The 25,880-nt window shown below is 37.1% G+C and overlaps 2 protein-coding genes and 1 pseudogene across 4 annotated transcripts in view; 1 reads left to right on the plus strand and 2 right to left on the minus strand.

Annotated features, from left to right (window-relative positions):
* LOC134741530 (uncharacterized oxidoreductase YrbE-like) overlaps positions 1–25,880 on the minus strand; it is a 445,968-nt gene that overhangs the window by 243,029 nt on the left and 177,059 nt on the right. The window lies entirely within an intron of this gene.
* The window catches only part of LOC134741496 (uncharacterized), a 67,808-nt gene that overhangs the window by 32,215 nt on the left and 9,713 nt on the right, over positions 1–25,880 (plus strand). For all 3 annotated transcript variants that reach the window (XR_010127888.1, XM_063674290.1, XM_063674291.1), the window contains exons 3-9: positions 4,650–4,758; positions 5,533–5,557; positions 5,721–5,876; positions 7,740–7,884; positions 9,817–10,040; positions 12,285–12,777; positions 14,039–14,236. Coding sequence is in view for 2 of the 3 variants with exons in the window: in XM_063674290.1 (XP_063530360.1) it covers positions 4,650–4,758; positions 5,533–5,557; positions 5,721–5,876; positions 7,740–7,884; positions 9,817–10,040; positions 12,285–12,777; positions 14,039–14,236 (1,350 nt within the window). In the remaining variant the exon portion in view is untranslated. The remainder of the gene's footprint in view (positions 1–4,649; positions 4,759–5,532; positions 5,558–5,720; positions 5,877–7,739; positions 7,885–9,816; positions 10,041–12,284; positions 12,778–14,038; positions 14,237–25,880) is intronic.
* Positions 40–2,638, minus strand: LOC134741726 (uncharacterized; annotated as a pseudogene).

A 25,880-nucleotide genomic window follows, 5' to 3' on the forward strand; every position in this document is an offset into this window, starting at 1 on the left:
CTATAGGTTGGTGTTTTTCGAGAGTGCTGCTTAAGATTCTGACCATTCTTTTGGTGTGTATGAATGTTTTAAAATCATGTTGAATAGGTGCACAATAGGCTTTACAAGTAGCGGGCAGCTTATTTTTATAGCCTCGTTTGTGATTCCATCGGGCCCTGGGCTCTTTACCAGTTTGAGCTTTTTTATTGCTCTAATGATCTCCTGCTCGTCGATGGGAGTTATGTTTCCACACGAGGGTTATTGCTCCGTCTCCGCATAGATATTCGTAGCTTGTCCGAGGGCAGGTGAGCTGTAAAGTTTCTTATAAAATGTTGTAGCTATGTGCAGTATTTATTTTCTGGTATGTGTAGTTGCTAGGTCCATGCAGCCCTTTTATCCATGTTTTATAAGTTTTTAGCTCTTTCTGAGCTTTCTTGAGACTACCTGTATTATGTATGTTTCTCATATGTGCGTGCACGATGTTTTGTGTAATCGCCGCGTATGCACCTATTTACAAGCTTGTAGAGAGCCCGTAGCTCATTTTTCATTGCACGCGTTTTTGGTTTCTTTTTTTGCAGTTCACTTCTACGTTTAATTAAGTTTTTCGTATATGTCGATATTATATCATTTGTTGGTTTTTGTTCATGACAAATGTGCGCTCAATTCAGGCTTGACTCTACGGCATTAATTATTTTTTCGTAATATCCTTGAATGTGTTCGTTTTCATGATAGCTTATAAGATCCTTTTCATGCAGTTTCAGACACTCTACATATTATTTTTGATATATCCTCTTCGTTTTTTAGTAAACTTTTTGAGCGGTTTTGATAGTTTGTTCTGCTCTTCTTTAAATGTTATATGTTGAACGTTGCTCGCACCAACCTAGGAGGGAAGCTTAGGTTGATGACTTGTATATTTTGTACTCTAGTTTGTAAATTTCACAAGATTTATAGTGCAACTAATTTTTGATGGTGCTATCTGGTAAACTCCAAGTCCATCTTTGGTTAGGTTTTTTTTTAAAAGTGTATTCAAAATGAAAAGTTGGTTTTCATATGCTAATTCGATCAGTCTTTCGCTTCTGCTATTTCTATCGCCCTAACCGTGATTTTTCATGATAGGGCTCTCCTCCGGTTTTGGATGGCCAACCTTGGCGTTGAAGTCGCCCATGACTATTATGTTTTTTCCAGACATGTTGAGTGCTCTTTTGATGGTGTTGTAGAAAAATTGCAGTTCGTGGTCGCTTGCAGCTGCGGTGGGAGCATAAACTTGTATAATGCTAAGTTCAACATTTTTAAGATTTAGTTTTAGCAGAGCTACTCGTTCTGACAAGCCAACAAAACTCTCTATGTATTTTTTCTGATGTTTTTTCACAAGGAATCCCACACCGTAAAGTGCCGGTGTTACGCGAATGTAATAAAGAATCGCATTTTCATACTCGTTTATTGAATTCCCTAATCTTCTGATTTCTGAAAGACCAATAATGTCAAACTTAATGTCCTTTAGTGAAACCAACAGCTCTATAAGTCGAGCATGATACGATAGAGTTTTCACATCATGTTTGTTGCTATGTAGAAATCGCTTTCATTTCTTGAATATGATGAGTTTTTGTTTTTGTTTAGGTATGCCTTTCTGATGGCATGTGTTTTCTGGAGGGTCTTGGTCATAATCTCCCTCGGTGACCAGCCGGAGTGGGAGATAGTTAGGTGCTAAATTTATGGTTTTATTTTTACGTACTTGCTGTATATTTTTTTGTTTCTGTTTTCCAATTTCTTCGCTATTTGACGTAGTAGTTATTTTGGTTGGACGTTACGTAAGCAATCATTACTGAATGTGATTGTATTAGTATGTTTTATGGGCATCAGAGATATTAATTGAATTTTGTACTTGTAGCACCGATGTAATCAAATCGCTCCTGCTATAAAAGGAGTTCGGAAATAAGTATTCAATTTCGAAAGCGCGGTATCTAACCTAGCAGAGACAATTTTATCTAAGTTGTATGATCAAATTGTACCTAGAAATGTAAATTTCACGTGATGGATGATAATCGCACTTAAACTATCGTGAGACATATTTATATACACGACTGCGTGAGTGCACGACGAACAACCGCCGCGGACACTCGTGCCTGAGGATGGATTCCCAAAGAATCCGAAACATGTCGCCAAAAGCGACTAAAAATAATAGTGAGTAAAAACCGTACTGATAAATATTTTGATGGATGATACACACAGAAGAAAATGACTAGGTACCTAAAAAATACATATTTAGTCTTAATTTCGATTTATAATGTAGGTATATTTATATTAAGTATTAAAGTAGCTTTTTCAGTCAATACTACAATCATTACAGTAGGTATGTTGTGTATTCGTGAACGAGCAGTGAGTCACCTAGTTTCAGCAATTGACGAAGAGAACGAATGCAATAAACTACGGTTTTAACAAAACCTTATCATCGCAGCGTGAGTCACTCGCATCGGCAGGTGATTGTTACCTGTATGGAACAATAAAACTGTTACACGAGTATACACAGCTGTTAGCCATAGATGAAACTTGTTACACAAGTCATGATCAGTTCTTCAGAAAATGATCAAAATAAACTTAATAACAATATAATTCACGCCCATTATTTAATCCGTTAAATCGACCTTTCGGACACGGTCATTTCGGTAAATTAATTTGTTCATTATTTGAGTATGCGTGAAAATTCCAGCTTCTATAAAGATATGATATAATTACCACGCAAGTGTTATAATGAAAGTAAATTTCGAGGGCCCGGCGGCGACGAGTCTGGGGGTCCTCGAGTGTCTGGCCAAAAAATGCGAATTTTAACGAAAGTCTGATCGAAAGTTGTCCGATATGTGGGGCACGAGGCGACCTGTCCGGCTTCTTTTACCGCGGCCGAGACGAACGTGAAGAAAGTGTTGTACGTCACGCAGTCGCGAGCCGAGAAGCGTATACAACATGCGTGCACAGTGACGTCACTTTCAATAACTGCTTAACCAATCCCATACCACAACAAAAAATATTTAGAAGCGATAACAGATCGATTTGAAGGTAAATATCAACCTTCAACGGTAACAGTTTCGCAAGCCGCTAGAAGTAGGTACTGCAGTGAAATCAACCGGTCTGTGGAAAGAAATTAATGACCGGTGCCTTACTATAATCCCTTTGAGAAAACTGCTAGTTGTCGATCACTGACGATCGAGGAAAGTAGGCCACGCTATGCAAGTTTTCCAAAGCCGTGACGTGCAAAAACTACGCGTGAGAATATATTATAGTGACGTTGTAAGTTGTAATGTAGTTGTAAGTTGTAACAAGTATTGAAAGGCGATTTCATCCGTGTTTTAACAGACTAAAATAGTTGTAACATTGAATTTATTTTATACTAGTATAGCTTCTGTCGCGACTTCGTCTGCGTAGAAGCTATCGCATAGAAGAAACTCAAACTTGTATCTCTATACCGAATTTAAAAAGTAGCAGACGTACAAACGTTAGTTACATTTATAGGGACTTAATATTAGTAGGAATAGATAATTAAGACGTTATAATAGTTAATTGGTTTAGTTTTATTGTAAGTACACTTATCCACTAATGCTAACCTATCACTTATATACCATTAGATATGTACGCAAGTCACAAAGTGCTCTATAATATAAAAAAAAAAATCCAATTCCACATTTCGACGGAGACGGGATTGCAGATTTGCGTTAGGTTGGCTTGTAGCACGGCTTGTAGCAAGCGAAGTGCGAACTGCCTCTGTGTTGACTGTGTTGCAACTACGGCCCAAACTAATAACTTTACGCTCCATTGTTATTTCGACATCTGAGAAATAAATTGTTTATATTATTCTGGTACAACAGGGGGCCTTTGAGCATTCGCGTTTCCGACTGGCTTGATTTATTTATTAGTACCGCAGGAATGCGGATTTAATAGTTAATCGTGCTGATTAATTACAATTCAATACATCTATAATTTGAAGTTTTAGCGTTCATGAAGAAAAAACCGTGTACAGTTTATGTTTCTGATTCAGGTCACAAAATGGCAGACCCTCCAACGCGCTCCTTCAAAATAACTAGGTTTCTAAAAAAGTATTTTGATTAAGTACATACTTTTTATGCTTCTAAAGTCCAAAATAATGACCAAGTAGTAATTCATTTGATCCTTTAAGTATGACCTCGAGAAATAAATTATTAATTACTATTTAAAAAGATATAAATAAACAAGACCTAATGTTTCTTTATTATTTATTTAAGGTAACAAAAACATATTTAGGTTACAAACTATACATATATAATAAAAGATCTACTTCTAATAAAAAAATAAAAACGAATCTAAATTTAAATACATCTAAGTAAGGCTTCCGCGGCATTGTGCCAAGGATGCTGGCAGCATTCCCTCGCTGAATGGCAATACTTATGCGCTGCGAGAGAAAGCTGCCAGCTCTCTGGTCACCGGTAGCATCGACGAGCGCTTGGACCCCACGGCTCCAGTGTCTCTACACCAAATGTGCCACTTCAAGGTATGCCAAAATGCCACTTCTTACGTCAACGTAACTGCGTACACTAAACGCCGCACAGAGTTACATCATTATAACATTTATAATATAACGTAATAATCGCAACCAACATCGAAATCGGCAAGTTATATTGAACGTCTCTATTCTGTGTCCACAGGTGGGCGACCAACTGGTGAGCGTGAATGGCTACCGAGTGGACGACGCCGTGCACGGCGAGCTGGTCCACTACCTCGCGTCACAGTCACGCCTCAAGATCAAAGTCAGACGTGAGTCCCTTCACTACTTTCCCTTCGGACCTACAGTGGATTACTGTGATGCAATCAATGATGCTGTGGATTCTTTAAAAAAATATTTGGGCTCGGTATGAACAGTTGGCTACGCCCGTATTCTACTGACTCCACCTACTATCAAGCGGAATGTACGTTTGTTTGCCACCGTAGTATAATAAGAAAAAATGTAAATGCCAAATTATAGTTATGTAATCCTCATTGATTTATCTCGATGAGTACGTTACACATGCGATCATACGAAATGGATAACATTCACTTTGTATTGTAACTCATCAATAATCAGTTTACGCTCGAACGACACACACCTTTTTGCAGGCTCCATATCTATTGATCAAATGTTAGGCGATAATGATAAATGTATCTCGCTAAACGGCATTAATCGTTACGCAATTGACACCCAACTCTATTATTTTTTAGTAACAATGAAGGTACAAATACCAATATGCTAATTAATCAAATTTCTCAGCCGTTACGCCATCTCAGAGGCGGGTGTGTGATTCTGGCACCGATTTTTGTTTGTAAATTAATCGTGAAAGTGCGTGGGTTAATGCAGCGCCCAAAACGCTGGTTGGATTACGCAAATTTCCAGTTTTGTTTAAAGTCTAGACGTAGACCACATTCCAAATTTATTTATCAGATACCCTACTTTTGTACAGTCATTATCTTTACACACAATCCACCCCCTGCTCGTTTTGTTTTATCTGGTCAAGTGGTGTTGATAAATATTAATGGCATTGTTGTTTTTTACAGATATGGGAATGCTACCAATAAAAGAGTAAGTGTCTGAGTACTTAATCAAGTGCACATGTTATTATTATGACTACATATTTCGCACTCGATTGCGAAAGTCTAATCGGTGACTTGTTATTTTCTGTTACCTACTCAAAGTAAACCACTTTTGTGTTTGCTAAGGTTAACATGGTTTTAATTTGTCCCAGCAAAGCCCATGAATCGCTGTCGTGGCAGTACGTGTCGGACCGCGCGTCGCTGGGGTCCGACGTGTCGTCGTCGCCGACGCTGTGCCACGACACGGAGCGCATGGCCGACCTGCGGCTGTCCATCCTGGTGCCGCCCAGGGCTAAACTGGGTTGCGGGTGAGACACGCTACGTATTTTATCTGTCCAGGGGGCCTAGCCAAGATAAAAAACGTAGGTACATCGACAAACGCCAAACAAATAGAAAAAAACCGGCCAAGTGCGAGTCGGACTCGCGCACCTAGGGTTCCGTACTTTTTAGTATTTGTTGTTATAGCGGCAACAGGAATACATCATCTGTGAAAATTTAAACTGTTTAGCTATCACGGTTCATGAGATACAGCCTGGTGACAGACGGACAGACAGATTGGCAGACAGAGAGACAGACAGACACAGACAGACAGAGGAGTCTTAGTAATAGGGTCCCGTTTTACCCTTTGGGTACGGAACCTTAAAAACGGTGAATTCAGTTTTCGTCTATTTTAATATAATGCCCTTTTACCAAGTTTCAAGCTCCTACCTTAAAAGAAAACTTGTACCACATATAAACTTACATCCCAATTTTAACCCCCTTAGGGGTTGAATTTCTACGTTGAAATAACTTTTTTTGTTATCTTATACAATGCTTTTCTAAGAAGTTTCAAAGCATTTGTAATTGATTCAAACTTTCAACCCCTTTTTAACCACCTTAGGGGATGAATTTTTAAAAACGCTAAAATTACTTTTCTTGTATTCTAATAATATGCCTTTATACAAATATTCAAGTCCCGGCACTCAAAAAAATGTTTGACCTACAAATTTTAAACCCCTTTGCACCATCTTAAGGGATGAATTTTCAAAAACGCTGAAATCAGTTTTCTTCTCTTAATGGAATACTTTTTTACGAAGTTTCAAATTCCTAGCTCAAATAAAATTGGAACCCTATACAAGCTTTCAACCCCTTTTTAACCACCTTGGGGGATGAATTTTTAATAACGCTAAAATTTGTTTTCTTGTTTTTTAACATAATACCTTTTTGCTGAATTTCAAGTTCCTAGCTTAAAATAAAATTTGAACCCCAAGACAAACTTTCATCCCCTTTTTAAGGGGTTGAATTTCCAAAAACGCCGAAATCCCTTTTTTATGTAATCGGCTATTATGCCTTTCCAAGAAGTTTCAAAGCATTTGTAATGCATTCAATTTTTCAACCCCTTTTTAACCCTCTTAGGGGATGAATTTTAAAAAACGTTGAAATTACTTTTCCTATATTCTAATAATATGCCCATATACAAAGATTAGAGTCCCGCACTTCAAAAAAATTTAGATCTCCATACAAACTTTCAACCCCTTTTTACCACCTTACGGGATGAATTTTCTAAAACGCTGCAATTATTTTTCTTGTATTTTAATAGTATATCTTTTCCCGACATTTCAAATTCCTAGCTTAAAATAAAACTTGAACCCCATACAAACTTTCATCCCCTTTTTAACCCCCTTAGGGGTTGAATTTCTCAAAATCCCTTCTTATTTCTTGTACACAATATAAATGTATCCTGATGTGCAAATCTCAACTTTCTAGCTGTTGTGGTTTCGCCTCTGCGTTGATGAGTCAGTCACTATGTCAGTCAGTCAGTCAGGTCAGGACACGTGCATTTATATATATAGATTAAGCACCCTTATCCTACAGACTTCGAAAATGCGTTCAGGCGAGTACGAAGAAAATGCGCCGGCGTGCCCCTCCATATTTTACTCGCCTGTTAAATGTCGCATACAGTTTATAAGTATAATATATACTTTGTTAACTTTACAATGCATAATTTAAAATATGTAGATATCGCTGAAAAATTTATTATCTCTATCTACCTGTGATACGGTAAGGTGTTTCTACGTAGGTTAGTTCAAATGACCTACTAATGTTGTATAATACATGTTCTCCTATCCTATTTTAGTCTTTTCATCTTTTTTTTATCGTAATTGATTGCAACCATAGTTAATTATGTGCAGGATCTGCAAGGGACCCGAGTGGAAGCCTGGCATCTTCGTGCAGTTCGTGCGCGAGAACGGGATCGCGCGAGAGGCGGGCTTAAGGCCGGGGGACCAGATACTGGCGTGCAACGGACAGGATTTTGCCAACGTTTCTTTTAATGATGTAAGTTGCAAATGTTGCAATTATATAGGTACATATATTAGTAAATAAATAAATATTATAGGAAATAAATGAATACCTATTTGCAGCATCATGTTGTATGAATTCCGGTTAGTATATACTTGAATCCGGCAAATAGGTTCAAGTATGATTTCGGGGTTAAAACATTTATTTATCCGTCTACGGGTAGGGTTATATGCTGGGGTTATAAGTTTAGCTATGTATGTATGTTTATATGGTTGTATCGTAATTAAGAATGGATTTTGATGAATGAGGAGTCAAAGGATATTTTTTGTATGGCCTGGTTTATAAGATAAGGACAAGGACATAACCAAAACAATAAGCTTGTCATACCCAATAAATGAGTAAAATACCAAGGCTGCGTTCCCACGAAAGATTTACGAGGATGTGTAGCGAGGGATGTTCCATCGGTTTGCCGCTATCACTGTCACATTTCGCAAGAAAGAACGGGAAAGACCATGCGCGCCAAGTGTCAATTTTGATCGAATTTGGACGATTTTTATTTATTTTAAAAACGTTGCCTCACAATATCGAAATTCGAAAGCGGTAAAATTACTATTTAAGTTAAGATTGTTTTTTCTTCTTTTTTTTTTATAGTGTCACGTGTCACATAATAAATAACCGAGTAAAGTTGGATTAAAAGTCTTAGATAGAGGTTGCTTTGGGACTTAATAGTATCGAGCGAAGTGTCATAATTCTTGTATCGGAAGCTTATAAATTAAAGATAATATAATCAAGAACTACATAATATATTTTTTAATACAGTTGCTCAAAAAGTTGCTACTTTACGTAGCTGTTTAGCGTGCGGAAAGTTGGTTTTCGCGAACTAGTGCTTTTTACTTTTCTATTTTTTTTTAATTTATACTTGTTCCAACTCATGACTACTTATTAATGAGTGTTAATATTAGTTTCCTTTAAACGTCTTAATCAACATAAAAACTTACTGTTAAATATTGAATATTGAAAAATCGTTCTTAATAAGTTGTCTGAATGGAACGGAACGCCTGTCAAAGAAGAGGCGTTTTTTCTTTCTGCTTTAAGTTTCCAAAGGCAACATTCGATATTGTTTTTATAAATGTACGATACACAAATAATCGTAATTAACGATATTTGGGTAATAATAGTACAATGTTTTATATTTGCAATTGTTTCTGTCTATAAACATGCATTAAAAAAAACTTTCATTGAAGTGGGTTCAATAATAATAACACCCAGCTAAAAAAACATCTCTTCATAATGTCAATGTCAATGATGTCACAGAATTAATAATATAAAAGTTTCGAATTCCTTACTTGTTGTTTTTCTTATTTTTTCGCATCTGTATTAAAAAAACGTCGTTCGATACACGTGCGGAAATGTCATTCTTCACTCGTCCCGAGTCTTGCAAGATATCTCGGTACTCGTGGAGTAATGACATACTTTCCGCACTAGCATCGAAATGTACTATTCCACGTCTACGAATATCAACGTCTCTTAGAAAAATATGATGGCTCAGGGAACCGCCTTAAGAACCAATAGAATATTAATTACTAGAGCGTGCGCTAACTACGCATCCTTGCACACCTTTGGTGGAAACACCAGACTTTAATAGAGTAGGTAATATAATAATAATCAGAGTACTAGTACATGTGGCAATTCTTGAAATCGGTTTGCCGAGTTAACCCCAGGCTTCCTCCCCATACAATGCGAGGAAGATGATGTGGGTGACATGGTTACAGTAATTGATATAAAAGTTGACTTTAATAATTAACATAATCTAATACTAACAATACTTTCATTGCACACTTGAATAAAAGAAAACGGTACAAATCACAAACTTAAAAGTAGAGGCATAGGTGTTATCGCTAAAGAGTCATACAACCACTGGATAACCTTAAATACCTCCATTTCTAAAATGCATTTTAAATTTTTCAGGCTATATCAGCCATGAAAGCATCAGGCCGTCTGGAGCTGCTTATCCGCGAAGGAGCCGGCACTGAGCTAGTGTCCCCGGAGAGTTCCGGCTACAACAGTTCAGCGTCATCGGCCGCAGGGGAGCGGAGTCCCGCGCCGGTCGCTCACGTCCCCCTGGCCCCTCCGGCGGCGTTGAGGAGGCGGCTCGCCAGTGTGGCGGAGGAGGCTGCTGATCGCGCTGATAGGTTAGTAGGTAAAATAAAAAATAAAAAAAAGCCTAAGTTCTCAAACACGGTTACAAATAACATTTTACACATTCATTAAAATGAATGTATGAGAACCCCTATTTTTATAGCGTATAGGTCATATATATTAGGTAGTAAATATACAATACAAATATATACATGGTCGTAGCACAGCTCCACACGGCTGCGTTATTGTATAAGAGGTCAGCACTTAGCTGTCCTCCACGGTTGCGTTGAATAAGAACCTCGCCATTGTGGCGAAGGAGGCTGCTGACTAGCATAAACACGACCGCAGCCCCGCGTCGGTCACACTATCGATATCACCCTCAAATTCCCTCAAAGCTACAGTCAAGGTATCAAATATCGACACGGACGAAATGCCAAAAATATGTATACACGACTAAAGCCCCTCCATTAACGTCCTCATGTGTATTATTGGCACTTTGTCCGTGTTGATATTCAAAACCTTGACTGTACTAATAATCCAATCGCCTTTTGTAAGAGGATTCGTTTGCGTCATATCCGATAGTTCGAATCTTTTGCAGACTTGTTTATGATGTTGGTTGTTGGCTCAATGAATACTTAATCCAAGTTTGTGACTTCGAGCGCCGAAAGTTAACAATTTATTGTTAAATGAGAAAAAGATTAAATGTATCCAGTTTGTCACTAGTGTGCAAACAAGTGTCATTGTGATGGACGAGAAATTGGAATTGGTTGATAGTACAGTTTTTCTTGGTATAACTTTAGATTAATAAACTCCAGTAGGGTCCCCATATTGATACTCTTTCGAATAGACTGAGTTCTGCAGCTTTTGCAGTGAGCAAAATCCGTCAGTTAACTGATGTGAAAACAGCTCGATTAGTATATTTTAGTTACTTCCATAGCGTTATGTCATATGGTATTTTACTTTATAAATTAGTATGGACGTGGCGTACCTTTTCTCTGCAGCTGATTGCATTACGGATTTTTTATATTTGGGCAATTATAACCCTGACTAGTTTTTGATAGTACCTTCTCAAGACATTTTTAAAGTAGACTAAATTTGCTACAATAGCAAATTTAGTAGACTAGAACTGTCTGTAGATGTAATAGTGTCCGATATAAAGCCTATATTTTTTTTTATTTTTTTGTAATTGATTAGGCTAAGTGAGTGCAGTGAATACGCACTTTTGTCTCAGGCGATACCGCTTGGCACGATTGTTTCTAAGGTCAAACAAAGCTGATTTAGCCCGGTAGCCACGTGATCGTTCGTGCCTCCCCCCCAAAAAGGGAGGGGAAAGGGTCGTATCCCCAGGTCCACTCTGCTATATTTCTTCCTGCTCTTAGCAACTAGGGCAAGTTATATCTACAGAGACCACTCTAGTCTCGTATTGTAGCAAATTTAGTCTACTTTAAAAACGTCTGAGAAGGTACTATCAAAAACTAGTCAGGGTTATAATTGCCCAAATATAAAAAATCCGTAATGCTCGCGGTTTTTTTCTTCGATTTTTGACAAAGTTGCGTTCGGTGCTCGAAGTCACAAACTTGGATTATTCATTGGACCAACATCATAAACAAGTCTGTAAATAATCAGAACTACCGGATTTGACGTAAACGCAAATGTATAAAGTTACTGTATATAACCAGTAGGTACTAACTCAGCACAGGGTTTGCCCCTGTCATTACAAACGACCCTGATAATCTTGCTAGTGTTGCGAAGGACGCTACGGATCAAGCAAAAATGCCAGTAATGGCAAAAACCGCTAAAACAGACAGATCAGAAAATAAGCATGGAAATACGAAATACCCAATCAGAGTTCTGCGTTAATAAGTGCGTACTTACCCGTGTGCATAGAGAACATACTTATATCATCACCGTCATCTTCCTAGCGTTGTCCTGTCATTTCATTACTCATTACTCAATTGGGGATTCTGGGATCCCCTCGGCAACCTTATACCAAAATTGGCACAGATTCGTGATCATGTACGGACCAGCGCATGGTGCATAGATACCTAATATAAATTTATTTATACAATATTTTTACCCCTTTGCTGGCTGTGCACGTCTTAATTCCCTTATTCAAGACGATAAATATGTATAATATACAGAAATATGTCATGGAAATAAAGTACAATAATGTAAATATTTTAAACTTAAAAGCAAATACACAACTTTGGGAACAAATCAAATTATTTTATTAAATATTTTGATTTGTGTTTGTGGTTAAAGCAAATAGGTAATTATAAAATGTATCTTTGTTACAGACTAAATATGAATCGACTGAAGCGTCGGACATGGGATAGTTTAGATTTCGACTGGAAAAACATGGACATTCACAACTTCGACGCACCATCAGATATAGAACCTGATTATGATTGCCCTAGTATACCAAATAACCCCCACACATACGAAAATAAAAGTAATATTAGGAAAAATAATATTAATAAGAAAGAAATAATTAGCAGCCCATCAAATAGAACTATAATTAATTTAACTGAAGACGGTGCCACGATACAATGTAGTTACGACAATCAATCTCCTAGAAAAAGTACATTTTCTGCTAATCAGCCGAATAGGGACAATGACAAAAAAACCATAGTAGTCGAGGTGCATCACACGAGCGCTCCGGCGTGTGGCAAACCACATTGCAACTACCCGCCTCCTATGAAGAAAGACCTCAGCTCTGACACTACAAGCATTTCTAGTTGTGGGACGCTATCGAGTGCTATCGCCGAAGAGATACAGAAACGAAAATTGGTGAGTATCTATGTTGAAAACACGCATTTTATTCTATGTCTGACTTTAAGGCCATGATGCCCATGCTGATAACACATAGTGCTCGGGAGAAACTACAAAGATAAACAGCGTATTCCTGACCATATAAAGATTCAAATATATAAGGTTTTTGGGATTCGACCCAGCATCAGAGATCTTTGTATTTTTATTTAAAAAAATTTAATCATAAATGAATAAAAACTTCACCAGTCAAATTTAAGTAATAGTCCTACAATAGTTATTTGTTATACAAGGGTGCAAAGTTGTATTTTACCCGTGAGTGTGGAATTGAAACACGAGCAAGCGAAAGGATTCTATAGTTGAACCACGAGCGAAGCGAGTGGTTCTAAAATAGAATCCTGAGCGTAGCAAGTGTTTCAACACACGAGAAGTAAAATACATTTGCACCCGTGTGTAACACAAAACTTTTCCCCTCACTATAGCGAGGAAAGTGCACCATCCACAGGCGTTAGATTATCTTCATCACTGGAATTACATTTTTTTACGATAATACAATATTATAACAGAAAACTCTGGAAGTTGCGTATATACGTGTCGGAGTCGGTGAGAAATTTTTTGTTGACAATTTTGACATTTCTGGCGATGCGTTTTGAAATTGCATCGACTCAACTTGTGCGTTCAGAATTACATTCAAAATCATTTAAAAAAACAAATGTTTCTTATGGAATTTAAGGTAATTAAATAAAGCTAAATTTGGTATTTTTTATTAAATTCTCAAACCATTTATTTATGATAATTAATATCGAACGAACCATTATTATGAGTGTTTTACGTTTTGTTATCTGTCAGCAAAAGCTTCTTAAACACGCTCCACCCAAGGTCAAATTACTTTCCCCACTAGTGGATAAAGTGCGTTTTTCCCCGCTTGTTTTAAAGGATAAAAGACGGCTTTCCGAGCTAGTGAGGGGAAAAGAATGTATTTACTTTTCATGTAGAACAGCTAAAGCCAAAGTTATGAGTACGTATTTATTTACTTCTTATTTTAAGGCCCCAAAATGGCGAGTAGGTACCTCCCGATCATTATGTATTGTACCTAATAATTTCTAATAAGTAAGTATTGTTTAAAGCGATCTTAATATATATGTATGTTTAGTTTTCCGCATCCGCATATTTCTAGTTAGAAAAAAAAACTATAATAAACATATAAACAATCACACCGCTTTTCACACTGAATTCATGTGTAGTTATTTTAAATACCTAATTAGTTTTTTCTTTCACCTAGAACAAGAAGAATTCGAATCCAGAGAACAGCCTACCTTTAAGTCTTATAAAGAAGGCGAGCTTACCGATACCGACCGACGACAAGAAGAAGCAGCACGATGCCCTGATAGACGAGTTCAAGAAGGTCCACCGGAAGATGTTCTCGGGGCAGGATCCCGGTGAAGCAACGAACACTGAGAACAACGATGTTGACAGTTTGGTAAGTTTTTTTGAGCTTTTTGTACTGGAGGAGGAGGAGCATAGTACATACCTATCGGTCTACCACTTAACTCAGGGAATGAGGGCTACCGCGTTTAATTTCGCCGCTAGGGGCGCTAGTTAGATGGAGGTCTTTCAAAATGTCCAATGCATAGAAGCTTTGGGGGTTTCAAGTTTTTTTATCGGGAATTTTCACTCCTTATTCATAATTGTGGTAAATCTTTGTCCATCTTTGATTCATCATCTTCCTCGCGTTGTCCCGGCATTTTGCCACGGCTCATAGGAGCCTGGGGTCCACTTGGCAACTAATCCCAAGAATTGGCGTAGGCATTAGTTTTTACGAAAGCGACTGCCATCTGACCTTCCAACCCAGAGGGGAAAAACTAGGCCTTGTTGGGATTAGTCCGGTTTCCTCACGACGTTTTCCTTCACCGAAAAGCGACTGGTAAATATCAAATCTTTGTCCATCTTTCATTAATCATGGTAAACAATAGATATAGCTCAATAAATGTTAGTGGTTTAAAAAGAAATGCCTACTAAAATATATGCAAAATTAAACAGGTTGAAAAATGGTACATTTAGACGTTAAAATACCTTTGTGTATATTAGAACGTATTGATTTTATAAAAATAAGCATAGAAGAATTTTGAGATCTATTTTTCTGGACCTACATCTACAGTGGCGCCAACTGGTGAGCACAAAAACGGTAGCCCTCATTGATAAAGTAGTTACGCGGTGATTTTCTAGTAGAAGGTAGCTGAGTTTTGTGACTAGAACTAATTTATTAGTATATTACTTTTTAACTTACTTACTTAACATAATATAATTACAAATAAGCTTTATGCATTTAAGCCATCAACCACTTCAATCAGTCCGTAGCTGACCAAGTGATCATAATAACCTCTTACTAAGTGCCTCGATCCTCAATGGAACAGTAGACCTAGGTTGTCTCAGATACGAGTGAGATAAGGTGGGTTAAGACTATCACTTGACTTATATCGACCGGGATATGGAACCGTGATTACCTTTTGTATTGTTTTCGACCTCCTGATATTTCGACGTATAAGTCTAGTGAAACTAACCGTGAATAATTCAAAACTGTAAGACTATCACTTGTATGGAATCCTCATAAATACTGTTAGTCCTGCCCGGAGCATAATAAACTATTTTAATATTACCCCACTTTACCTTAATGGTACCTATTACCCTCATCTTCCAGAGGTATTTGATACTAACTGTTACCCATTGCACCCTCTTATATGGGGATGAATTCCGATATAAAGAGTATCTGTCCTTTTTCAGGTTGTAAATTATAAGTGTGTTAAATTTCATCGAAATCGTTTAGCCGTTTTTGCGAGATGGAGGAACAAACGTCCAAAAATACACACTTTCGCACTTTCAATTAGTAGGATTAGGGTATTCGAAACGCGGTCATAGAATATATTCTCTTAATTTATTTATAAGTAGAGACCTATTGGATTTCAGTTAGGTGATATAGGTATCAGTATTAAGTATTACATTCATGTAGTCTACATGAGTCGCTTATTAACTTCAAACTCGGATAAATCCTCAGATTTTGCGATTTTGGCTTTTGGCATTAGAATGGATTTAAATCCAAGTTTGAGCTTACAAGGTCACCGAAGCTTAAGGAAGGTTTCTTTTTTAGATCTTTAAAACTAGGTACCAACACGAATAAACTTTTTGTGTTTTTATAATCTGTCTCATTATCCGGGGAACACTAGTGGCACAATTTGTTATCAGAAGAAATGTTGTATCGCTTTTTTTTTTATTGTTCCACTAACACTTCGTTTTTAATCTTTATTGTTACTAACCATTATGGGCCATTGTTGTCTTTTGAATTAATAAATTGAAATTGAAATTGAATTGTATCCCATTCTACTAACATCTAACATGCTTAGTAGAATAGAAAATCCATTAATTACCTAAATGGCTTATGACTATTTATTTATTTTATTTATTTATTTAATGTTTATTGCACAAAAGAAAATACAATCGTACAAAAGGCGGACTTAATGCTATGAGGCATTCTCTACCAGTCAACCTTCGGGCAAAGCAGAGAATGTGTAGGCGGTGCAACATAGTGATTACATATATACAAGTATAGTTAAATAATGCATAAGCATAGACATACATACATATGTCTGTATATATAATATTCATATAAATACATACAATATACATACATATAAGATATCAGATGAAACTTTCAAAACAGAAACACTAAGAATTCATCGTTCTGCCAGCAAAGTACTCACGTAAGGATTTTTTAAATGCAAATCTATTCGGACACTGTCTAATTTTAACACGGAGACTATTCCAAAGACGAGCTGCCTGAATAGAGAAAGAATAGGACATGAAACCTGTTCGGTGAGATGGTATGGACAAAGAAAGGTTGCCAGTAGAGCGAAGTTGACGGACACGAGAAACACCATAGTAGTTGAAGAAAGATTTGAGATATTCGGGAGATCGGGGATCATTAATAACAGAAAAGAGGGTGCAAATCATGCGAATATTTCGACGAACACGTATAGGAAACCAGCCGAGTTTAGAGTGGAAAGAGGAGACATGGTCGTATTAACGAAGACAGAAAATGAAACGAGTGCAGTTATTTAGTAAACGATCTAACTTGTTCAAGAGCTCTTCATTTAAGTCTGGATAACACACACTATGACTATGGCTCCAACTACTACAAATGTAAATTAATATACCATAAAATCAGGATTATAAGAGGTGGGTTTTCCCTGGACAACTAACCGTAACCATGGCAACGAGTGACACTAAACAGTTGATTCAGCCAAAAAAAGGCAAAAAGGTAGGTACCTAAATTAAAATAGCTACTTAAATAATTAAGACTCAAATTCTTGCGCTAGTACCTTCCTTCAGCTAATTGGTAAAGCAATTAAATCATAAAACTTTCGTTTAGATAATAAGCGTATTTTTATTACAAATCATATTTAATTGGACCTGAAATAGCATTTATGTAAGTTATTTGTGTTAAAATTTCTAATCTTCCTACATGAACTTACACGCTTAATAAGCTTGCTCATTAGCAGGGATCGGATTAAATGCATCGTATGCTTTATAAGTTTGTAATCGTGAACTCATACATAATCCAAGAACTACATTAGTAAAATATTTTTTTAAGATGCCGATTCCGTATTTGCTTGTGGCTGTAGGTAAATATAAATTGTGAACTGCTGCTTAGACTTTGTTGATTGTCTGAATTGCAGGTAAATTAAATGACATTTATTAAATCTGTATGTACTGTATTTAGGTAAATACGGATATAGATTTTTCCCCTCACTAGCTCGGAAAGCCGTCTATTATCCTTTAAAACAAGCGGGGAAAAACGCATTTTATCCACTAGTGGGGAAAGTAATTTGACCTTGGATGGAGCGTGTTTAAGTAGCTTGACAGATAACAAAACGTAAAACGCTCATGATAATGGTTCGTTCGATATTAATTATCATTAAATAAATGGTTTGAGAATCTAATAAAAAATACCAAATTTAGCTTTATTTAATAAATTTAAGTCATAAACCTTAAAATTCCATAAGAAACGTTAGATTTTTTGTAATGATGTTAAATATAATTCTGAACGCACAAGTTGAGTCGATGCAATTTCAAAACGCATCGTTGACATTTCATACGTCAGAACAGAAATGTCAACATTGTCAACAAAATTTTTACTGTTCATCTCACCGACTCACGTAAAAATCAGAATTTCTAGTGTTTTCTGTTATAATATCGTAAAAAAATTAGTGATTCCAGTGATGAAGATGATCTAACGCCTGTGGATGTTGCAGTTTCCTCGCTGTAGCGAGGGGAAAAGTTTTGTGTTACACACGGGTGCAAATGTATTTTACTTCTCGTGTGTTGAAACACTCGCTTCGCTCAGGATTCTATTTTAGAACCACTCGCTTCGCTCGTGGTTCAACTATAGAATCCTTGCTCATGTTTCAATTCCACACTCGCGGGTAAAATACAACTTTGCACCCTTGTATAACAAATAACTATTTTTGTTTGCCTAACTTTTTAAATATACAACGCAAGTTCGTCCTCATATGGAGTACTGTTCTCATCTCTGATCTGGCGCTCCTCAATACCAGCTTCTCCCTCTTGACTCCATCCAACGACGGGCAGTTCGTATTGTTAGCGATAACGAACTTACTGACGGCTTAAAACCTCTTAGCCTTCAGAAAGACATTTACCTACTCCCTATGCATGTTTTTTACTACTTATCTACACAATGGGGAATGCTCCGAAGAACTTTTTGAATTGGTGCCATCGTCTCGCTTTTATCACCGCACTTCTTTAGTTAATGTTAGGGGATAGCCCGGTATTATTTATCTTTGCATTGACTTCGAACATATAAGTTGCTAATAGCTCATATAAAACGGCTAATATTATTTTATTTTATCATTTTTTAAGTTCAAGCATTCTGCAGAACTCGTTCTTGTCTGACCAAACAGTCATGTCAGTGAAAAGTTTCAAGTTTCAAGGTCTGGATCTGAAGTTATCAAGACTCCTCAGAGTTCCCTCAATTCCTCATGATCATGAAACCCAACATCTGACCTGAACCTTGACCTTGACAAAAATAGCGAAAAAGACAAATCGTCAAACGTGAAATACGTGTCGTTGAAGAGTTCCGTTCTGGTCTTCATCAGCAGTTCTACTTCATTAAATGAAACTTTTTTGAATGCCATTGCTTGGTTTGTTGATGCAAATACAAATATTGCTATTTGTATTTTGTATGTCTAAGATTTGAGGAGTTCCTCTTCTTGGCAATCTGTAACTACATACTTTTAAACAAAAAATATTTTTTTTTTCAAATCGGTTCAGAAATAACATACGAATTGATAACCTCCTCCTTGTTTTGAAGTTGGTTAAAAAGATTACGGGCTCGCGGTCCTGATGTTGTCGGGTGGTTATACTCATGGCGGACTAATATTATTTATTTAGTTTAATGTTATAAAAGTTAGGCTCTAGTTGCACTGTTGCATTATTCATTTTTGCAACGACCGTTACAGCCGTTACAGATAGTTACCGTATGAGTAATTGCCGACTAAATATGTTGACCCCTTATTATTTACTACCAATTGTGCTATTAGTTGAGGAGTGTCTTTTCAAAAGGGTTTATTTCTCTATAAGAAACCTTACAAAAATAAGCCTTGTGTGTCTTTTCACAAGGCTTTTTTTTGTATGGTTTGTCATAGACAAATAAACTCTTTTGAAAAGACACTCCTCAGTTGTAATCATAATCGCGCGTTAATCACAATATCGTTTATTGCTTTACAAATATAGACCGTCACTATACTGTGCTATTGACAAATGACATATTGACATTGACTGTAATGACGTCAAATTGTTTGCAATCATCATTATTTCTTATAATTGTTAGTCCCCCGAACTGCGCCTTGCGTTTAAAAAAGAAACCTGTACTAGTAAAGTTTTGTTAGTTTTTCACTAAATATATAGGTAGGTACTTATATTTTACACAAAGCCGTACCGATAATACAAACGTTTGGGTACTTAGAGTAAGACCAAGATAAGTCTCCAACGATTTTAATAACACACGCAGTGCAAGTGTTATTTATACGTCATAATTTCATAGCAGTTTGACGTTTAAAATAACACTTGCACGGCGTGTCCTATCAAAATCGTTGTAGACTTATATTGGTCTAACTCTATCGATGTTTCCCTTCGAGACAGTGAAGAGTATTAGAGGTACATAATGCATATTTTAAATGTTGAACATAAATGTACAAATTGTATAATTGAGTAAACTACTCGTATTTTAGTGGTCTTTCTTGTTACAGATCAGGTTTTATTGCAAATATATAATATAAACAGGAACTTCAAACAAGCCATCATTCATGATCCATATATGTTGTTAAATGCTTCAGTACATTTTATAATACAATTGCGATTTTAAGACGAAAGGGGACGACCGCCCTGAAACCGCCTTTCCATACAAACGTAGTCCCCATTTTCCTCTCTATATCCAGAGAAACATTATTGGAAATATTTTTACATAATTTGATGTACTTTAATCGTAGCTATGCCCGACCGTTTGGAAACTGCGGCATAGTGGGGACTCTCCAACGTCTTGGAAGATTTGGACTATGCCGATATTGCCGATGACCTATGCCTATTGAGCCACATGCGCGCCGACATGCGAGCCAAACTGGACGACCTACGGCGAGACGCTTTGGAGGTGGGACTAAAGATTAACATCCGGAAGACCCAGGAAATGAGGTGCGGAGCGACGAGCTCGTTGCCGTTGCTCATCGGCACAGAGGGAGTGGAGAAGGTCCACAAGTTTACGTACCTCGGTAGTGTAGTGTCGGAAACAGGAGGGACCGAAGAGGACATCGCTTCGAGAATCGCCAAGGGGAAAGCAACCTTCGCACAGCTCCGTCCGGTATGGCAATCGCGGAAACTGACTAGGAGAGCTACTAGTAAAGCTCAAAATATTCCGGTCCAACGTGAGAACCGTATTGCTGTACGGATGTGAGACGTGGAAGGTCACTAACAACATCTCGCATCGGCTCCAAGTCTTCAACAACCGCTGTCTTCGCCGTATCCTCGGTGTATACTGGCCCAAAAGAATATCCAACGTAGATCTGTGGGAACGTTGCGGTGAGACTCCGATCGACCAGCAGATCAAACGCCGCAAGTGGAACTGGATCGGCCACACGCTCCGAAGGGACCCGGATCACATCCCGAGGCAAGCCCTAGACTGGAATCCCCAAGGAAAGCGGAAACGTGGTCGCCCTAAGCAATCCTGGCGGCGGACGATCATCGCAGAGGCGGCGACCATTGGCAAGACGTGGAGCGAAATGAAGCGCGAAGCTCAAGACCGAACGGGATGGCGGAGCACTGTGGATGCCATCTGCCCCATCTAGGGGATATAGGACCATAAGTCAAGTCAAGTCATGCCCGACCGTTTGATATGTTTTTTTTTCATCATTATAAGAGTTAGGAGCATTTAAAAATTTGTATTATTGTGTATGAAACCTGTTTTTCGCTCCTAACTTTTATAATAATTAAAAAAACCGGCCAAGTGCGAGTCGGACTCGCGTTCCAAGGGTTCCGAACATTGCACAATTTAAACAATGTATTCTTTATGTGAAACGTGAGTGAAATGTCTTTAAAAAACCCGTAGGGGTCGGATCAAAAACTAAGTAATTAACTCCGACTCACGCTTGACTGCACATTTCTAATAGGTTTTCCTATGATCTATAGGTAAAGAACTATTTTGTGTATTCTTTTTCAAAATTTTAGACCCAGTAGTTTCGGAAATAAAAAAGGGATGGTAATTTTTTGCATATTTTCTTGAATAACTTCTAAACTGTTTATCCTAAAATTATATAAAAATATATATTTGAGATTCTCACAATGAGCTCTTTCATTTGATATGTAACAGATATAGTTAGAAAAACTTTATTTTTTAATTTTCTCATTTACCCCATAAAAGTGGCCCCGATGTGTAAAATTAATTTGTTTACATTACCATGTGCGTCTTTGGGTCACAAACTTACATATGTACCTATGCATACCAAATTTCAACTTAATTGGTCCAGTAGTTTCGGAGAGAATAGGCTGTGACAGACAGACAGACGAACGAGTGATCCTAACGTATGCGGAGTGAAATCTGGACAACATTCAATGTCGTATAAAATAAAAACAATATGGTTATTTATGATATTTTTACATCCTTGTTCTTTAAAAAAACTACGGCTATAAAGTCTGGTTCAGGCACGGTTCAGGTAACCTTGCAGCATTAGCCAGTTTCCTGGGAGAGATCGATTGAAGAAAATGACGGCTCGCTGAGTCACAAAATCTTACAGAGAGGTCATGAGATTATTCAAATGTGACAGTAAAACTGTTTAAAATATCTTGAAGATATGGGTATCGGCAAACATCCAAGAAAAGTTAAGGTCACCGTATCCGAAAATAAAAATAAATAACTTTGAAAATGTGGGTACGTCATACCGACCAAAATGTGTAAAAAGCAGCTGTTTTTGCGTAATGGGATTTATGGGGGATTAATCATATCATATGTCACTTAAAATGGAAATTTATGGCAAGTTAACTATTATTTTAAGAACACCAATGGTCCAACGGACGAGAATATGAAATATGTCGAGCATACGAAATTTCCTAAAAAAGTTTTCCTAAGGAAGATAAAATTTTAACAAAAAAAAAATGCCAACATGTGTGTTTTCGACACCGATGACTTTGAAGTACCACAACTTCCGTTAAAAATCTCGCATTTGAGTAAACTTTATCTTACACTTAACGTTGTTAAATAAATTATTAAAATACATGAAAATTTACGAAAAGTAACCATATTGTTATTATTTAATACGACATTGAATTTTGTCCAGATTTCACTCCGCATACGTTATTATCAGGAAGGAAAATGAGGACTACGTTTGTATGGAGAATAGATAATCCCTTTTCTCTTAACCCTGGCGAGAGTAATTATAATCTCATTATCGTTGAAATCTAAAATCATGGAGCACTCCACTTTTGTTGATATTTAAAACGAACTGATAGAGCAAAGTATTACAAAGGATTAGCCAATTTTAGTACTTATTTAATTGCGTGCTCAAAAATAAGACGCCCACGTTCCTCCGTAATAGCACCAGTTCACAGCTCGGTATGCCTAATATGCCCTTAGTCGGTCTGCGACTACTCTAGCTATGTGAGGTACTCTAGCTAACCATACAAGGTACGCTATTAGGCAGCGAATTAGCGGCCTTATTAAATTAATTAATGTTATGTTGCTTTTAATTCCGTCCACTTATATTTGAATCGTTGAAAAGTTGCAGCAAGTTCAAAGGGATTTGCAATGAGGACTATCGTTTTTGTGCTCACCAGTTGGCGCCACTGTAGATGTAGGTCTAGAATAACAGATCTCAAAATTCTTCTATGCTTATTTTTATAAAATCAATACGTTCTAATATACACAAAAGTATTTTAACGTCTAAATGTGCCATTTTTTCGACCTGTTTAACTTTGCATATATTTTAGTTGACACTTTTTTTAAACTACTAACACTTATTGAGCTATATCTATTGTTTACCATGATTAATCAAAAATGGACAAAGATTTACCACAATTATGAATAAGGAGTAAAAATTCCCAATAAAAAAGCTTGAAACCACCAAAACTTCTATGTATTTGACATTTTAAAAGACCTCCATCGACACTAGCGCCCCTAGCGGCGAAATTAAACGCCCTCATTGCAATACAGACAGATGCCTACTGTGAAATTAGCTTGCCAAGTTTATTTTAGTGTGGCAGTTAAGGCAGTTTTTAATGGTTTTAGTAAAATAGCAAGGATTTACCTAAAGATGTCCTTACACATGAAATTGGCGATTTATATGGCAATAATCAAAAGGTTTTTTTATGAAACTATACCTATACCTTATCAAAGTATATGCCATCGAAAGGTAGTGCATTGATTCCTTTGCTAAAAAAAATATCAGAGCGAGAATTAATAAAATCTGTGAAGGCGATTTGGACAGCCTCATCCGAGTTGAATTTTTTTCCTTGCATGAAGTTGTCTAAATTCCGAAAAAAGTAGTAATCAGTTTCGGGGAGTACGGTGGGTGTCGAAGACATTCCAGTTGTAGCCTTCTTAATTTAGCGGCCCTCAGACGTGCCGTGTGTGGTCGAGTGTTGTCCTCGTTTGCGTTGCTCAATTCATGCGGTACCCATTTTTCAAGCTTTTAAATTTCACCTTTCCGATTTGTTTCAAGTGAATCAAAATAGTTTTATCACTCACACCGAAGGCTGCCGCTAACTCCGACGTAGTTTGCGATGGATTCGCTTCCACAATCACTTTCAATTCTGTCGGTCAAAATCTCCAGAACGAAAACGCTGGAACCAAAATCGTACCGTATTTTCTTTTACAGTAACTGCTCCATACACATCATTAATCCTGCGAGCCGTTTCTGCAGCACTGGTGCCACGGTGGTATTCGTAAATAACGCGATATTTTAAGTTCTCCATATTGTGAACAGAACGATGTCAAAAAGACAAATGACGCGATAACAAATAAGTTACAAAATTGGAACACACAAGTAAGCCAGCTTAAATTTGAAATAATTTTTAATTTGGAATTCCTAGCCAAACGCCAGATATTTTGAACCAAAGTGGCCAGTTCGCCGAACGCCAATTATAAGGACCTAATATTTGATTGCTTAGTACTAATATATTAAATTAAATTCTTCCAGATATTTAGGCCAATCAAATTAGATTTTTTTGAAGAATTCATTCCCAGCAAGCTGGAAATCGTTTTAATACCTTCATTAGGTCCTAAATGCGTGTAATCCGAGTTTGCTCCATCCCAGGAGGTGTGCATACATTTTTGCTCTTTTTCAGTTTTTTTTGCTTGCAAATTTGTTCGAATCATGATGAAAATTGATATGCGAGGATCCGAAAGGTACTTTAATATGAATTCGTAGTCAGTTTGTAAAAAATGGCCGCCACTTTAAATTTCATTTTTTTTATAATCATGTGCCATGGTAATTGATGGTGGGTTCTGTTTACATTGAGTGGTTTGGCAATCCAAGGAAAAATGTATTGTAATGTAATGTAACCTTCGGGGATAGAGCAAACTCGGATTATGAATTATCAAAGATTATCGAAGGTATTAAAACGTCTCCAACTTGCTGGGAATTAATTCCTCAAAAACGCTATTTTTGGATCTAATTTGATTGGCCTAATTGGCAGACCAGACCGCTTAGGTGGTTTGGGGTAATTGCAAAGTATTTTGGCTTAGTTAATTCGATGAATATATTTTATTGATTTAAAATATGCGGTATATTCCTTTTCCTTTTCGACATCTTTAACTTCTTCAATCTAGTTAACATCTTGGAAGACATCAATTTGGTGTAGGCGTTTGTGCTGCGCCATTTGAAATTTCAACTGTTGACATAAACATCATACTCAACTTGGTTTGATAAGAAAGAAAAATATAGCATGACTGCACGACTTAATTTTACAAAAAAAAGTGTATTGCCCTACGGAACCATCGGACTGTCCGTCTTGCGCTCGGCCAGTTTTTTAACCGACGTCAAAAAAAAAAGAGGTGTCACCTAGGCGGTTTTTTTGTTGGTACCTACGTATATATGTTAATACCTCCGAAGTCTCAGAAGTCATTTTTTAACCGATTTTTTTTTATAAGTAGGCATACATAATACATAATATTCATATGAAGTTGGTTCCATTTTTGTCAAAATTCAGTTCTGATGATGGCCACCCATGAGGAAAAATCATAAAATCTTATAGGCATGCACATAGCGATTTTTGTATTTTCATCAACAAACCAAGCATAACATTTGCATTTAAAAAAGTGCAATTTGATGTAATAGTGGAAATGCTGATGACGACCAGAACGGAACTCTTTGACACGTTTCGAGTTTTATCTTCTTAGTACATTAAGATTTCACGTCGTGTTCAGTAAGCTTCGTGGCAACAGGCAAATACGTCAGTTACAAAAGCATCCGAAATCTTGATAAAAATGACAATAGCTTTTGTACTGTTGGATCTCAAGCGGCGGAGAATTTTCCAATTACCTGTGCCGCGTAAGCCGGGATTGATAAAGA

Source organism: Cydia strobilella, chromosome 5, assembly GCF_947568885.1.
Source record: "Cydia strobilella chromosome 5, ilCydStro3.1, whole genome shotgun sequence".
In the NCBI taxonomy this organism is placed as follows: domain Eukaryota; kingdom Metazoa; phylum Arthropoda; class Insecta; order Lepidoptera; family Tortricidae; genus Cydia; species Cydia strobilella.